At 43.9% G+C, this 18,126-nt stretch overlaps 1 protein-coding gene across 2 annotated transcripts; it reads right to left on the bottom strand.

Moving 5' to 3' along the window:
- Positions 1-77: 77 nt before the first annotated feature.
- On the bottom strand, positions 78-13,029 carry PGAM5 (PGAM family member 5, mitochondrial serine/threonine protein phosphatase). 2 transcript variants are annotated; one of them, XM_056326758.1, is made up of 6 exons: positions 12,691-13,029; positions 6,869-7,047; positions 5,434-5,559; positions 4,191-4,279; positions 3,727-3,857; positions 78-1,824 (listed from the first exon to the last, which is right to left on the bottom strand). In XM_056326758.1, the coding sequence occupies exons 1-6, from the start codon at positions 12,963-12,965 to the stop codon at positions 1,674-1,676; spliced, it is 951 nt and encodes a 316-aa protein (XP_056182733.1). In that variant the 5' UTR covers positions 12,966-13,029; the 3' UTR covers positions 78-1,673. The 2 variants fall into 2 exon arrangements, with proteins under 2 accessions (XP_056182733.1, XP_056182732.1); XM_056326757.1 differs by having other exon boundaries at positions 3,727-3,860; positions 12,691-13,027.
- Between the last annotated feature and the right edge of the window lie 5,097 nt (positions 13,030-18,126).

Genomic DNA, 18,126 nt, shown 5'->3' with positions numbered 1-18,126 from the left:
GGGCTGCCAAGGCCCTGGGCCAGCACTTCAGCCGTATGTTCTATAGGTGACAGTCACACAACTGAAGAGACAAGAAAGAGCAACCAGTTATTTTATTCAAAACTTTTAAAAAGTTAATAGACAAAAACTGGTAAATTACTCTCATTGTGTCAATGAGAGAGACATCACAATGGTTTCCTCTTGCCCCCCCAACTTGCACTAGACAAGGATCATGTTTTGTTCCCCTACTCACCCCAGTTCCCTTGAAATCATCCTGATGTAGCAGTCCGGTATTCAACTGTGTCACTAGGTTGTGTGCCACAGTTGTGCTTCATCCAGCTCTGACAGGAGCAAGTTTAGGGTCTCATCAGCATTCTTGGTGGTGAGAGAACCTAACAAGTTACACTTGCTATCCTACACAGTATGTGCTCTATCACCAAGGCACACTATGCATACAGGGTGACATTTTTCAGCGTTCCAGGTATGACGTGAGGCAGCTAGGTTACGCCGCCAGTTCAGGGGCCCAGCAGGCACCCTAAGGTGAAATGCACGCAGGCCCTCCCTGGTTCCTGGCCACCCGCTTTTTCCCTAGCACCAGTCCAGCAGTGTCAGAGCTGTGCAAAGGAGCCACCTGAGGTGTCCTGCCCAACACCTGCACTATGCACCTGGCCTGGACAAGCCACCCCACCAGTATTTTTTTCACCATTCAGGCACCAGTAGGTTTAAGCAGCAGTTTGCCCCAACACCGCAGAAGCTCTGACACAAAGTACCACTACATTGAACTCAGTGGCTAAAAGCAAGGTATCAGCAAGTACAGATCACTGGGAGAAAGCACTCCAAAACCGTCAGCCAGTCAGGGACTGGCAGCACTTTCAGAAGATCGCTGCTTTCCTTTCCTTCTGTCTTAATGCTACAAACACCTCCCTACATCCTGGTACAGACCACATTTTAGTTAAAGGCTTTATGAGACCGAATAACATTGTTCAGAACAGCTTAAAAGTACTTCCTGAGGATGGAGGAACACTTAATAGAAGCAGCAGTTAATTCTAGCACCACAGCTCTGAGGCAAATGGGTTTTGACCCTCTTTGCTTTATGCTGGCAACCTCCTGTCAAGAGTTTACATGTGCTTTTGGGGGCAGAGGGGAACAACAACACAACATAAACACACCCTCAACAGCTGACAAAAACTGAAGCCTTATCCCTTTGTCCTTTGAACAGCAGAACGCCCTGTTCGTCACTCCTTCTGCAGGAGCTGAAACAAGCTGTCTCGCCTTCAGTTTTAGCCGCAGTGTGACACGAGGCTGTTCCGTCCAGTTCCCACACCAATTGCTTTCCTGCACAAGAAAAACATCCACAGGCGCAAGCTTTGGTTACAGAAATTCATGGTGGGGTAGGGGGACAGTCAGTGCTCTTGCAACAGCTGAGCAAACATTCAATCTCTTTGTATTCCACAGCTCAGCTTTGAGTTTTGGGGAATACTTGAGGACTGGACAGCTTCACGCTTACAAAGATTTCTTCTTTTCTGGACTGAAAGGCAGATATGAATACGTATGAAGGAGGCAAGGGGCTAAAGGACATTTTAAGACAGGATCACACCCCAACATAACAGATAAAAATCTAGTGGTACCATAGCTGAATGTACTAGTGCAAAGAGACTAGAGGCAGCTCCTGGACAGCCGTCAGTTTTGCTCATTCAGGTGCGTGTGATTTTATCTGGAGGCATGAAACCTGTGTCACCCAGTGTTCGAAGTGCCACTCTTCCATTCGGACGTATCACCAAGTGAGTTATACTGCCATTGTTAAGGGACATTCGCAGCCAGCCTTCCGGGGGGAACTGCAATGCTCTATTGAAAAAACCCACAAACATATTATTCATTCATGAACAGTTATATTAAAATGAGCTCACAGCATCACCACCTGTTCCACATAAGGGGAAGGAAAGAAAGAAAAAAATGAGATTGTTGGTCATTCTGCAGCTTGCATGCAAATGCTCCACAGTCAGCCTTGGAAAAAATATTCCCTTGTGCAACTGACATGAAAACAACAGCGCTGGACGGGACCAGTGCCAGCAGCGCCCTTGCATAAGCAGAGTCCAGCAGATGGGTATGATTATTGTAGCCAGGATTAATTCAGATCAACAGAAGGTAGAAGCTGTAACATAGTCAGGTTGCTGGGAGCGCTCTGAGCAACCTTGTAACAAACAGGACTAGACAGCATAGGTTTAAGTGAGTCACGGACACTGCAGCAACGCACACCCGCGTGCTGTTCCTGACAGGTAGGGAAGGGCTCACCGCCCCAGTGGCTGCCTCCACGCGCCAGCGGCGCAGGGGCAAACAGCACCTTTTATGCACTACTTTGGCCTCATCAACACGGGTAGGTACAGAACAGCAGCAGAGACAAGGATTCATTCTAGCTGTTCACATCGCCTATGGAAGAAATTTACCGCAGCTACCTTCCATCAGCTGTGTTGTTCCCCAGAAGTGGTGAGAAAAAGCGTCTTGTGCTTTTTTTGTAGAAATACAGTATCGTAGCTAGTCTCCAGCTATTCTAAAATTCCTAAACGAACAGCCTCAGGAGCTCAACCAATTGTAGTAAACAGCTGTAAAAAAATCATGTTGTCTCAAACATCTTTTGCCTCAGATACTGAGGAATAACTCCTTTTTGGCTCTTACGAGAGTCTTTTAAAAAGGCTAAGAAATGAAATAACAGCTACAGTCAAGCTCTAGATTCAAAGGGAATGCTACACTGACTGTGTTCAATTGTGCTATCAGACAGCCTGGAATAGAAGGCACAGAAGTGAAGTTAAAAAGAAGAGGGAAGAAACTGCAAAGAGAAAAAACGTATTTCAGAAAAAAAGTATTTCAGGAAAAGCATAGGCAGCAGCAAGATGATCTTTTTTGGCACAGAAAAGAGTATTCTTTTTACCTGATCAATAACTTTAAGTATAGCAATTGTGAAGAGCTCTAAAGCAGTCCACTGAGCAGACAGGCTAGCATTTAACTAGCTCAGCTAAATAAAGCCAATTGAAATTGTTGTAGGTATTGATCAGATTAAAGTTTAATCACATCTGTCCTGCTCAAGACAAATTATCTTACAGACAGTGCTTTGTTGATAGGGAAGAGGAATAAAGCAGACTCGGCTGACTAGATACAGAGACAGGCAAAGATCCAGAACTATTTTCTCCTTTGTGAACAACCTTGATGTTAGCGGAAAGATCCGCTCTCCCCTTAATCCAATACTGGATGTATTAGTGTGTTTTTGCAGTAACAACTTGAACATAATATAAAAATTTCCGTTAGTAAAGAATTCCCTAAACTAAATCAATCTTTCATTATGTAAGATCAAATTCGTATCACCTCAAAAAGACGCATCCAGTCAGACGCTCTATTTGTTGCCTTTTCCAACAGCCTACACAGGCATTGTCCTCGGGTTTATGGGAAGCACAAGCGTACGGTATTAAAGAGACTGTTCAGACATACAAAAAGGTTTTGAGTCTCACCGATTCAGCCATTTTCACTTTGGAACTAGAATCAAAAGTGTTCTAATTCTCAAATGTGTCCTGTACCTGCAAATTAATCCTGTGCTGAAGCTGCAGAACCAGCTGCTCACAATACAGGCACCGATCTCCAGCTGCTTCAAACCAGCCAAATCACATCTTCTAGCTCAGCAGTGCCATAACCCAACACAATTTCAGTAAAACTATGACCTCTTAAACACCACCAACTGACATGCAGCCCAACACATACCTGCACACAATATAGCGGATCACGTTGGCATGGCAGACAAAGATCTCATAGCTGTCTTCTTCCTGCTTTGCGTCAGCTCTATGAATGAAGTTTCGAAAAGCAGCCTCAATTCGAGCTCCATCTTCGTAGTACTGCTAACAGCACAGAGTTCAGAATTAAATACAGCTCAGAGCAACACGTGCCACTGCCTGCCTTTGCAGATGGGCTGCCACCTTCTACAGAGTTCTTCTTTACAGAGATGCACACCTGAGGCTGAACTAATACTTAGGGACTGTCAAGTTATTTTAACTGTCCTGTACACTTACTGGGGAGGAGAAAAGTATGCAGTTATCTAAGGTGTGTGATAAAAAGCATCAGGTACAGACACTGCAAGTTATTACTACTGTCAACATGAAGTATACTTAAAAAAAAAAAACCCAAAACATAATAACTGAAGGAAAAAAAATAAAATATCTTAAAGTTACCACAGCTTCTGGTTTCCAGTGAGAGACCGGAGGGTCTGGTTCTATGGGTGCTCCCTCTCTCAGCAGATCAGTACTAATTTTTTTGACTCCTGAAATATTAAATACACATTCAGAAAGGACTTATTACTTCACATGCCACTGCAAACAGGCTCACAACTCTACAATTAATACATTTTTCATATTCTATCTTCAAGGAAGTCTTCCTCTCCACCCTAAAGACCATTTTAGTCTACACACATCCTATCAAGGGGTGTGAATCTCTCCAACACAGCTATTCTGTCATCAGCAAAACAAAGTTTATTCCAACTGAGAACAGCCAAACCAGCTTGGCAAAGCAAGCTGAGTCTTCCCAGCCTGCTGCACTTTGCAGAAACACATTAGCAAGGATGTTAATCTAAAGATGTATGTCAGTTAACGCTTACTGCTAATTAATGTTAATGCTACACTTTTGATATTTAATATTTATTATTATTTAGGCCGGGGGGGTTGGTTTGTTTGTTTTTTTTGTTGTTGTTGTTTTGCTGGTTTGGGGAGTTTTTTTGAAGCAGCACATTTAAGAAAACAAACACAGAATGATAAGAGAACTGACATTCAGCCAGTCATACCTGAACATCTACTAAAATACCAGACAGAATTATGCATAGTCAAATACCTTTAGTTCAGATTCTGGTATGTCTGAACAGCAGGAGAAAAAAACAAAATGAAAACCAACCAGTAAAACAAAACAAGACGACCAGAAAACCACAACCACCCAAACCCCCTTATAAACAAAGCCCTCGCGTTAAAAAAATCCCTACACCTTTTTGAGTGTGCTACATCTTCCCCTGCACACAGGACAGCGCAGCACACAGGAAGGGCCAGTTAACTAGCCCAGCAAGAAGCATCACCACCAGAACTGGTGTTTACGACACCCTTCTCTCCTGTGCTGCTGCCCACAGAGGCTGAGGACTGAGCCAATCCTGACGACCTGTGACAGACTGCTTTACAAAAGGTGTAAAGTGAAGAGCAACCAGCAGAGCTCCCCTACACAGCAGCACATGCAGGTAGCAGCTAGTCACTCAGAGGGGCAGGCCCCTCTGTATTTTTAAAGATGAACTGTAAACAAGCAGAATTAGGGTTGTTAGTTTCACACAGGGCTGGAGGTTGGCTAAATAACATCTTGACTTTAAGGACAAAATCAAATTTTTACTGGAAGCAGTTTTAAGGATCAGAAGACAATGCAAAATTAAGGGAAGTCACTCACCTGGGAGATGTTTGCTTATAATTTCAGTTGTTTCAGTTGCTCTAGTCATGGAGGAGTGGATAATCTGATCAAATTTTAATCCTAAGCTTGCCAGTCTGCGTCCAGTCAGTTCAGCCTGCTCTCGACCTTAAAAACGATACTCATTATATAAATTGGTGACACTCACATAAGCGCCTCACACAAACTACCAGAAAAGTTGTGCAGTAGACGTAAAAGGTCTCATCAATGTCAGGTTTTCTTCTTTTCAAAAAGTAATTGGAAAAATTTTTCACCATTCATTTACTTACTCAGACCAAATTTATTGGCTGGACAATTTCTAGTTGTATTTCCATAAGCAGGAAAAACTCAGTTTGTTGTTTGTTTTTTTTTTAATTAAAAACCCCCACCCAAATACACATCAAAACTTTATTCAGAGACTTTCACTAAAGTATTCAGTATCCCTGCTAGCCCCATCCCAAGGGGGTCATTTCCAGTTAAGAGAGAGCGCTGACCCAAGCCAGCTGCCACCGCTGTTCAGGACAGTGCTGAACAGATCCACTCAGACCTGACGGTGCATTTTTCATCAAGGCCACATTGGCTTGGGAAGTTCAGAACCACAGTACGTGGGTATCCTAGGGAAGGCTTTACTCCATCTTTCAGGTAGGTAGGTGAAAAGACAAGAGTCAGTAATTGACCCAAGGCACAGGATGAGACAGGATTAAGATTATACCTTGTTACCAGTTTAAAATAGCACCTTAGTCCTGAAATTAGCATTTCACTCCTGTTTGCACACTGGTGCTTAGGACTGGGGGGAGGAATGTGTTTACACTAAACATTTGGCACCAGATTTCCAAAGCATCAAGCAGCACAGCGCAATAATAATTCTTCCCCCCTAGAAACTGTTAGCATACATCTCATCAAGAAAGTGTCTGATTAAGCAGGACTGATGAGCAGTATTCCCAGAAACAGTGCTTATTAGCAAGAGTGAGATATATTTTAATAATTAACACTCCAACTGAAAAGAAAGTCCAAGGTACTTTTTTTCCCCTTTATAAATCAGCAAACTAACAGAAACCTTTTAAGAGAAAGCTATCCCAAAGTCAGTTATGGAGCTAAGTTTACAAGCCTTAGCCCTGCGGAATTATGTCAGCCGGCATGAAAATCTGCTCAAGCAACCTTAAGATAACTGGAATTTTCCTTTGCAAAGCTCCTTTACAACTGAGTGTGTTTAGAACTCTATAAAGCACATTTTAAGGTTTGGATTTAGAGGATCAAAAATGGAAAAAACAAACTTATTCATGACATCTTTCTGCCACAAAGGATCCAGAAAGTGGATTAAATTTTGGCAGTGAGACCCAGAGCAGAGATTAATTACTGACCCATACTCATCAGGATGGCAGCATGTGAAAAGCAATTTTCCCAAAATGCAAAGTACAATGCTTCTAGTAATACGTACCAAGTGGGGTCAGAGTTCTGTCTTTATCAGCCCGGCCATCCAGATTATACTGAGAATGACGGATAAGGAATATGTGCCTGGTGGCTTTTGCCTTGCAGTGATCTAAGCGCGAGGCAAGTTCTTCTTCCCCAGTTTCCTCATTTTTCTTTTTGAGATTGATAAGAGCCAGTGGTTCACGTCTAAACAAACACAGTTAAAATGTCGGTTTTAGATAGGTGAAACTAAAAGGCAGAGGAATTTTACAGATGGGTAGTCTTGCCTTATTTCGGGATATAGTTGAAGTACTAAAATTGACTATTTAGCCATCTATATCGCAAAACTGATTCAAATCATTGTGCTAGAGCTATAAATAAAAGCCTGCGTTAAAAAAAAGTTAAAAGGTGTAACTGCCACAAATAAATTTGCTGTTTAGCAACAGCTATCTCTCAGTTGATTCTTGGAAGAAAAGAAGAAAGCAACAAATGCAACAGAAAAAGTTAAATCCTGATACACAGAGATGGTGTACACTAAAACATAGAAAGCTACTGTCTGTCCATCTGTCTGGATGAGATTATAAACACTAGCACACTTTATACTCAAATTCCTTTGATTCAGTAGTTGTTCTTGGGATTTTCACTGATTTTCAAGCATATGGGATTTCATGATTTCCAGGTATAAGGGTAGGCTTTTGATGAGAAAAATCTAACCATGAATGATACCCAGGAAAAGAGGAACAGGTTTTGACCAATCACAAAGGAAAGAAAATGTTCTATATCTAAAAGGCCCTGTGACAACACCTATAAAATTTGCACTTTATCAATCATGTTTACATCAAATAATTAAAACACACTCCCCCCATCCAACAATATCTTAGAAAGGCTCCAACTTCCTTCAGCACACATTGAGAATTATTCTGTGCTTTAAACTAGGTCATATCAGGTCTCTCCAGTAACATTTTTTTATCTTTCAGCTTTATTTTTATCCTTTCATCTTTGCTACCACTCTCCCCACATGCCACTTTAATCTTTCTTCCCCTTTGTCACGCTGCACACCAGTATCCCTTTCCTGCATACCACAACTGTTCCTCTTGCACATCACCCAGACAGTTGACCCGGTTCCTCAAAACAACACCTGTCACAGTGGATCTTCACCTCCCTCCCCAGTGTCACAGATTAGTGCTACAGACTTCCCGCTGCTGACACCAGCACTGCACTGTCATCATCCACCCTGTCCAAACCTTCCACAGATCAGTCTTCTGGTCCCCTCTCTGCACTGATCCTCTACCCCATCAATACAAATCCTTTTGCTACAGTCTCTCCGCCTCAGAACTTTTCCCTTGTTCTCCTACCTAAAGAACAGTCAATTTATTTAATTCATACCAGACCTCACTTCTTCCATTATTATAATTAAACTTTTTTTTTTTTTTTTACATAGATTTTTTTTAAACCAAGAATATAATTTTTGTTCAGTTTGAGACGAGGTAATCTGGTCATAGAAAACCGCTGCTTCACATACCTATTCCTACAGTTCACAAGAAGACTGGCTTTACAAAGCCCTGCATCCATCTTGCCTTAGTAAAGACATGATTTCCATTAAACACTGAGGCTCAACACATTCCTTAAGCTCTTAACAAGGTTCAGCAAGACAACTGATTTGAAGAATCAGTCAGCAATATAGAGGCGAGCGGAGGTTATCGTTACTCGGCAGCACTGGGTGCATGGGGATCGCTCCACCAAAGTCATGCACACTGAGGGGACTTTTCAGTCCTCCCTTTATACAAGCTACTCATACCTATTCATTAGTTTTCCAAGAAATTGTTTACATATTCATTACAATTCTGAGAATTCATTTACATATCTTGTGCCTGTGCAGTGTCCTTGAGGAGTTGTCTCTGCGCAGACTCTATTCCTTAGCAGCCGTGTTTAAAGTCTCCATCTTCACCACGTTGCATGTACAACAGGAATCTAAGAAACAAAATGTCCCTTCTAAAGATAACCAACCCAAGGACTTAGCAGTCTGTACATCCGTCATGTGGCAATAAGGGTCCTTGGACATTGATTTAAAGAATCAATCACCAATATTTGAGTGAGTGGAGGTTATCTTTATTCAGCAGCGCTGGGTGCATGGGGGATCGCTCCACCAAAGTCATGCACACTGAGGGAACCTTTCAGCCCCCTCTTTATACAAGTCACTCATGTCTATTCATTAACTCATTAACATATCTCACACCTGGACAATTAGCATATTCACATTCAAGGACCTGGTATATCTTCAAGTTAACAACATTAACATATCTCCTGCCTGGACAATTTGCACACTCCCTATGTCATCCATTCAAGGATTTAGTACATCCTCAAGTCAACAATAAGGGTCTCCTCAGATAAACATGAGCACACCGTTCTTTAAATAAATCATATATGGCCCCTTTTTCTAACAACTATTGTAAATTCTTTTACAACTATAAAAAATCACTATGCCCTATGATCATTCTTTGACAGCACCAAACAAAACGTTGAAGTAATACACATATTAGTATTCCTAAAACTATTACAATAAGTATTATAACAAAAGCATGTTTAACCATCATGTAAAATCTGAAACCTGTTCCATATCTTATGGATATCTGTTTCAATTTGATTACTTTGGTCTATGTATACATCCAGTAATCATTCCACCCATCAGATTGGGAACAAGTGTTTTGCCCTGGGTTTCCAGGACATGCTCCCCCTGTCTTGCTTTGAGCTTTCCAACGACAGTTATTATCACTTTTCATAAATATTGTGGTGGTTAGGCTTAATATTTGTAAATCAAATCTGGGACCCAAGTCATATGTTTTATCATCAAATAAGCAATATCCTCCACCATCGTCTGACTTTTTCCAAAAGTCTGGCCAGGTAGGCCATTTGTCATCAAGATAATTCCAGTTTCGAGAGGCCATCCCGTACAGGGGTGTTGCCAGGCTTCCTTTAGGAAGAGAGGTACATATCCAGCATTCCTTAGCTTTGGTAGCATTAACAATCATTTGCAATGTTTGAAGACAGGTATTGTTTACCCACGCTTCAGTTTCTTAGATTCCTGTTGTACATGCAACGTGGCGAAGATGGGAGACTTTAAACACGGCCGCTAAGGAATAGAGTCTGCGCAGAGACAACTCCTCAAGGACACTGCACAGGCACAAGATATGTAAATGAATTCTCAGAATTGTAATGAATATGTAAACAATTTCTTGGAAAACTAATGAATAGGTATGAGTAGCTTGTATAAAGGGAGGACTGAAAAGTCCCCTCGGTGTACATGACTTTGGTGGAGCGATCCCCCATGCACCCAGCGCTGCCGAGTAACGATAACCTCCGCTCACCTCTATATTGCTGACTGATTCTTCAAATCACATTAAAATTTAAGCAACAGTCTAATAACAAGAAGTTCCATTGCTCTTTCACAGGATACTTCTGTTGATTCAGTAAAAACTATACTGCTGGAAAGACACATTAGGAAAATAGAAAAAACACCTGAAAACTTAAAGTACATCTGTCAAGTAACATAGGGATTAATTCGTCCTATGGCAGAAACACACAAGAAACACCTGACTGCAAGTCCTGCTCTCTCCCCTCCAGCACCTCTGAAGTTACCTGATGGTAACATACTTGGAAAAGCAACAGATGCTTTAACAAGTCATGAGAAGTTAATCAAGCTTAACAATATTTTTAGCATAAGCTAGTTCTAGAAAGTTTAAGAGCAGGAAAACTTCTAATACTGCTAAGACTAAGTAGGTTCGTTTAGGCCACTGGAACTCATAAGCTGACAAATGCAGTTTTCTGCATTGTCTTACCAAAAAAACCCAACCCACCCAAGACCATAGCTGGTCAGAACTTGCCAAAAAGCAACAGCAATGGCAGGGACCATCTTTAAACCAAATTAAAACAAAAGTATCACTTAATCCATGACAGTGCCCTCTTCACCTTTTTTCCAGGAAGCCCTGCAGTCACTGAAATGTAGTCAGCCTGACAAATGTCTGAATTCTTGCAACATACTTCGAAATCCAGATATTTCTAATAAACCTATCTGCAAGCACCACTCAGAAAATAAAGGAAATTACCTGAAGCCCAGAAATTTTGTCAATAATTCAAAGCTTGTTTTTCTTCCCCTCCCACACCAAGCTTCCCAGTTAACAGAAGCTTAGTTAAGAACAGCTTTCAGATAAAGTATTTTACATGAATGAACCTATACCTAGCCTTCTCCAAGAACTGAGCTGTACAATTCCTGTGCAAGCGGCATACACCAATTCAGCATCCTAGGTGTAACATCATATCAGACCAACAGGGAGTCTGAAAACAAGACACTTGCATTCTTTTGTTTCAAACTTGAAAAGCCACCAGTTGTTAAGAATACTGCAATATCTGGTTATTCACTTGACTTTGTAAATCATTCCCTGCCCCCAAAGAGAAGCAGTCAGACGCTCTGTGTATAAGCCATTTAAAAACTTTACATGTTACAGGTTTTTGCCAACGTCATCCGAAAATCAAAATTAAGATTTCAATGAGGTGTAGCCAAAGCCATATCACACCAAACGGTAGACACTAAGCACTAACTGACCTGTGATAATACACTTCTACTGTTTGCACATTATGATGAACAGTGGCATTAACTGCTATTAGCTATATTTGTTCAGGCAATTGTGACAGCTACATCCGTTACAGTACAACCCCTACTTCCTGGTTTGGGAAAAAAAAAAATGTTACAGGAGTCCAAAAGTACTTTATAATCCCTGAAGAAAATCTACCTTTCAGCAGAACCAGACAGGGAAGGATCAACAAAGTTAAGCCTGTTAAAAAAATAGCTTTAGTACTTCCCTCAATATAACTGTGTACCCAGATGTAAACTTGTTTAATTAAAAGTTACGTTTTTATGATCTGAGTGTACATAGCCCTGTTTATATGAGCATTTGATTCTGTAGCAGCATTGCAAAAATCAAAACGGGATGCACCATACAACAGAAATCTGTTGGCGCTTAAGTTTGGATTTACTGTGATTAAACCGGAGCCTGACATAAATCTCCCTGGGGAGGTAATTCTACCAGACGGAAGCTAAATGAGCCAAAGCTCAATACAGATATTTGCACATTCTAATTAATCAGAAAAAAAATGTAGTTAACCCTTCGGGGAATGCGTTTCAACACTATGAAGAACACAGCTAAGTTAGGTGCAAAGCAACGTTGCCTTCACAAGGATTTAAGAGCAGTAACGCGCAGTTTCACGGCGCAGGCCTACCACCCGCCTCGCACGTGTATTTGAAACACGGGAAATCACCCGTCATCAAAGAGCAAAATCCCGGTGCGGACGCAGCGCCGTGCCAAGGCCCCGGCAGACCCGCTCCGCCCGCAGCTCCCACCCGCGGGGGCTGCTCTGCAGGGGGCACGGAGCGCCTGCAGCGGCGGCCCCCCCCAGCGGCCAGGCGCCACAGATTTCCAACAGTTTTCAAGGATTTTCAAGACTATTCAAGAATTTCAACCCTATTCTGCTTTGAGCGCTTTAGCACCTACAGTTTTACCTGGAACTGCCTCCCGACTGGACGCCGGGGGGCGGGGCTGCCCGGCCGCCTCAGGGCCGCCCCCGGGCCGTTCCCGCCCAGCCCGGGCTCCCCCCCCCCCCCCCCCTTCCCAGCCCCTTCCCGCCCAGCCCGGGCCCCCCTCCCCCGGCCACCCCGCCCCCTCTTCCCGCCCAGCCCGGGCACCCCCCCGGGCACTCGCCGCCCCACACGCGGCTCCGGCGGGGGGAGGCTCTAAGGGGCCCCCCCGGGAGCGGGGTCCCCACCCATGCGGGCGAGGGAGGCCCCGGCGCACCGACCTGTCCCAGTTGCTGTCCCAGTAGCTGCCGGTACCGGCGGGTCTCTCGATCCAGCCAGGGGCCGGCGGACAGGAGGCGGCGGCGGGCGGCAGCAGCAGCAAACCCGGCGGCGCCGCGGAGGCGGGTGTAACGGCGGTGGCGGCGGCGGCGCTCCCTGGCCGCGGCTCGGCGTCCCCGCCGCGGCCCGGCTGCTTGCCCACGGCGACTGCGGAGAAGAGGACGGAGCCGCCGGCCAGCCCGCAAGCGGCCAGCGCCAAGGCGCGGCGGAACGACATGGCGCGGGCGGCGGGCCGCGTGCCCCCTCAGCCCCGGCGCCGCCCGCCGAGCGCCGCGCAGCGCGCGTCCCGCCCCGCCCCGGACGGAGCGCGGCGCGGGGCAAGATTCCTCCGCGAAGGCGCCCGGGGGGGCTGGGGCCTGCGGCCCTCGCGGGGGCAGTGACCCCTCCCCACCCCCCCTCAGCCGGGGCACTCGAGCCCGCCGCACGCCGGGCCTCGGGCGTAGTTAGCGCGGAGCCCTGAGCTGGCTCACGCAGGGACCCGTCTCAGAGCCAGCGCTGGCTTCCCGGCAGCGGGAAGCGGCAGCCTGGGCTGGGGAAGGGCAGGTGGCCCGCGGGGCCGGCTAGCGGGGGGCGCCCCCCGCTGCCCTGCACCGGGACCCCGCCCGCGGGAGCGGGAGCGCCGCCAGCGGGGGGAGGGGGGTGCGCTGGGCCCCGGTCAGCCGCGGTGCTGCCCTCGGCCTCGCAGCTGGGGCCCTGGGAAGAAGCGGGACGGAGCCCCTGTTTGCTGAGCTGACACCCAGAATTCAGCACCAGTTTCTACCTGTGCCTTGCAGAAATGCTGCTGAATGTGGGTCTGGGGGTGCCGGCAAGCCTTACAGATGCCATTATTCAACCTTTGCATATTGAATTATACACTCTTATCACTCCTGTCCACCTGTTGGAGCCTCGCCCCCACACCCACGCTCCCCACACCACAAGATGCACTGTGTGCGTTACGCCCCTACCACTCCAGCTGGATAAGGCCCAGCTGGGTTCCAGCTGCTGTGAGCAACTCTGGCACACCTGGCAGGAAAGCCTGTCCCCGCCGAAGCACAGGGAGCTGATCCTGTTCTGCATCGCCGTGCTGCTAACAGGCTCCTGCAGCTGCAGGACCCACAGCAGGACCACAAGGACGCTGTGCCTGCCCAAAAGACAATGAGCTTTCTGCTAAAGGACTTCAACCGCGTCCCAGCCTTCCCAGCTGAGTGGCTTTCCGCTGCCCACCGCTCCATGTCTCCGTCTCACACACGCATGGCACAGGCGACAAAGACACATTGCACAGGTCCTTGGGCTCTGGGACATCTGACAGATCAGCAGTGGCTGCCAGGGGTCAGACAAGTGAAACAGGGACCCTGGTGAAAATATGCTATAGACTAGAGGTTTTTTTCTCCCTCCTTTATCCTTCTTACCTGCCTTAATCTCTATATTTAAGGTCTTCCACTGTTTCTTCTTAGATAGCTTTGAAATTTTAATTTGATTATTTTTCTTTAGTTTATCTCAGGAGTATTATCCCTTATCATAGAGGCAAGCCTGTGTATTTATACTGTGTGTGTTCTTTCTTATCAAGAGCCCAGAAGCAAAAAGTCTTATTTTCAAAACTTCCCACCCACTTGTAGCACGGTTCTTTCCTCCCGTTCTCAGACTCCTAGCTTCCTGCAAGTGACTTGTACATATTTTTCCCCCATAATGCCTTTTCTCTTTTATCCCTCGTAACACTCATTCTCCATTAACTGTCCCACTTGTACCCTACCTCTCTCCCTCCAGCCTGCCCTCTAACCCGAACCCCAGTTGCCGTATTTGACCTCCAACAACTCACAAAGGAAGGAACAAACTGCCCCCGATACCATCAGTCACCTGGGGTCAGGCTGGAGCTGTGTGGGACTGATACTACAATTCCTGATAAATCTCTCAATGGCTTGAACTGAATTCTAAAATCAGATGGTTCAGTTTGAAATGCCAGTGCAATTCAAGGTGCATCAATTGCACAAATAATCTGACCCTTGAAGTCAAAATCCCAGTAAAGACTCAGGCAAGTTTCCTGAGTGAGTGACAGTGGCATCAACTTACACCAGGGCTGAACTCAGCTCACCGCTAAAAAAGTTTGAGGCTGTTGTTAAGCAACAGTCAAAACTGCTTCCTCAGCAAAAATGTATCACTGAACATCTGCGCAACCTCATTGCACTAGAAAATGAAAATGGATAATATTGATTGTTTGCCTCAGTGCTGCATTTTGGATGTCATTCTTCGGCGGCAACACTTCACCATCAGAAATTTCCTGTGCATATGCTCACATTCTGTTGTTTATTTTTGCTTGGTTTAGGTACTAATGCACTTATGCAATTTATGTGCAAAAGTCTTTTGGGATTATCTTAGCTTTTACTCAGTCAGTCCAAAAATGTTATTTTTAATTAGATTATGTTTACCATTTTGTAAAACTTGCAATACAATTAGGTTTAAAAAAAATCTCTTAAACCAATTTTTTGAAAGTTAGGACTAGCTTGAATATACACTCCTGCATTACATTAATTACTACTTAACTTCTCAGTCTTTGGGGTTTTTTTATATATTTATATTGCTGCTACTGTAATCCAGTTTTATTGTGTTTTATTTCATCTGTGAGCAGAAAATCCATCTAAGAGGATAACAACCTACTGATGGTACCCACTAACGGAATTATTCTGCTAGCTAAAACAGAAATGCTTGTGCTACCGATGCCATAGGTCCAACACTCAGGGATGATTCCCAGGGAGTTATCCCATTTCTGTGGCTAGATGCAGAAATACCTTCAAGCAAGGTGCCCAAGGTTAAAGTGGCCTCTGAACTATGTTGTGACCAGAACAAAGCAAAACAGAAATTAGAAATCCAGTACGGTTGACTGAAGAGTCAGTACAGACGCGGCCTGACAAATGGTGTTGACTTTCCCCTGGCAGGCAGAAAAACCTAGTGACAGCAGCAGGAGCAATGGCAGCCCTTCAGGGTTAACTTCACCCCAGCAGGAATACGAAGAACTGTTTTCTGTGTGGGACCTGGATCACTACAGGGATGAGTCAGTGTCTGGATGTTTTACATTAGCTACAGGGAGAGCAAGGGCAGGTCTCTAGTCTACAATTGGCAAGGAAAATTTATGAACTTGCAGGCATTTTTTTAAAAATAAAACAATTAGAGTAATAAAAGGACAATTGAAACGACGAAAATGTGGGTTTGAAAAGCCTTTTCCATGACCCCAAGTGCATTTACTCACCATGTATCATCTTCCCAATATAAAATAAAAAAAAACCCCAACAACCTGAAAATTTATTCTCGAAGGAGACAAAGAAAGAGAGAGAGAAAAAGGAAACATTATGCCATTTGATCCAAATATATTCAGACATATACTGCGGACTTACTGCTGGCCTTCTTAAAGGAAATATTGATGTCATCCTGGCCTGCTTCAGACCCAGCAAAATTTGAATGATACACTAGTTTAAACTTTTGGGTTACAAAATGATGCTACTTAAGCTTACTTAGGCAACTTTAATTTGTATAACTTGACCAGTTAAAAAAAAAGATTCTGAAGCAGATACTGGCTTCCTGACCACATCTGACTGCATCGCTGAAGGGTAAGCACAACCACGCAAGTACTGTGTTGGTTAAATAATAGCACAAAATTTAGGGAGATTTTAGCATGAAAGTCTATGTATATATATGTTTGCAGTGATTCAGGCCTTGAATTTAATCTAGGTGTGGTGAATCACCCACTAGAGGATCCTTCAGATCTCTTTTGACCATAAACAAAAAAAGAGAGACGTTCATTTAGGATGAAAGACTTGCCCTCTTCCCCAAACACACTCTCTATGAGTATATTAGAAACTAGGCTTCACCTTATCTAAAGCACAGAAAGTCTTCATATCACAAAAGATTGATTTCTCAATTTTACACTCACAGTCACCAACTTTCTAAATGAAGTAGATTGAAATGTCATTAGTAACACTGGTAAATGAAGTATTTCAGAAACAGCTGTAAGGAACTGCTCTTCTTTCCCATGACTGAGTGTCTTCGCTTACTCCTTTGGTAAGGAGCAAGTCTCTTTAGTACACTGTGACTAAAGTCTCATTAGCGCTAAGAATTTTTTTAAAATCTTGCAAGGTCTTGTACTTACTAAATTGTCCCAAAATGGTTGAGACTGCAATGACAGGATAGCTCTACAACAAGTCTTGTCTTCTGCATATTGGTGTTATGAAGCCTTGCCTCTGATAGAAAGCACAAGAAATGAGCTGCTGCAGAGGGCAACAAGAAAAACGTCTAGAAAGCTCCTTCAGGGGTGGAGGGTTACTGCCCCATCTTCAGTAGCTCTTGAATCGCGTGAGTGCATGCCCTGAATGGTACAGGGCATTGGAAATTTATGAAAATGGATGTCATCCCATCACATATAGAGTATTGTGTTTTCAGATTTAGGTGTCTAACAATTTATTATCAACAAGTCCTCAGTATCACGGCTTTCAGTCATTTAAAACCAGAAGGTTTTACTGTACCAAACACAAACATTCGGAATTACAAATCAAAAAACACACCAAAAATACATTTGTGAAAGACCTAAAAAAAAAGTAATTTCTGAACTGGTAAACTAGTTTTATTAACACAGTCTCTAGCCCTTTCATTAAGTAAACACATCCATTTCTGCCCCTGAGGTCATACTCATGAAACTAAGGGTTTATAACAGCCATACTAACACTACATTATCTAATGTAACGCTCTAATAAATACTGATGTATCACGCCAGAAGGGTTTAATGTGAAACAGATGGTCTAAGGAATGGAAACATAAGCAAAGTATTTTACTGTAATCACTACCCAGGAAACAAAAGGGGATTTGATATTATTGCCTCAAGGACCTCACCCTCCCCCAAAAAAAGTTTTTGTCTTAGATAATGGTAAACTTGTTATTTTGCTAAGGAAGCACAGGTGCTGCTAATAGCTCACAACAATGAAACGGAATTCAGGCATTCTTGTTGCTTTTGCAAAGTTCAGCTGATCTGTCTTTACACCATTTTCTTTACTTTTTTTTGGTCTGTTTTAGAAAGGGAAATAAATTTGTAGTTGTTATGGACTTGACAGTGTTGGCGGCTGTTGCATTTGATACTAACAGTCACTACTAAGAGCTTAATACCTAGGCACTGCAGTCTATGCCCTAAACCCAGCTATGCTTTTAGGTGCACTGGCAAACCATTAAAAGACCTATCTGCAAAATTCACTTAGCAGGAAGGAGAACACTCTGCTTGCAAATCATTTGAAGTACTGTGACGGACATAATTACACAGTTCAGGAGAATTCTAGTTTTAACGTTCCATTTAATGCTTTACAATAAATATAAAAGCAAAATTCGAGCTCACCCAAAATATCCTTTCCTATCTCTCTGTCAGG

This window comes from Falco biarmicus, chromosome 1 (assembly GCF_023638135.1).
Source record: "Falco biarmicus isolate bFalBia1 chromosome 1, bFalBia1.pri, whole genome shotgun sequence".
Lineage (NCBI taxonomy): Eukaryota > Metazoa > Chordata > Aves > Falconiformes > Falconidae > Falco > Falco biarmicus.
The sequence above is the reverse complement of the archived record's forward strand: the minus strand, read 5'-3'. Positions and strand labels throughout refer to the sequence as shown.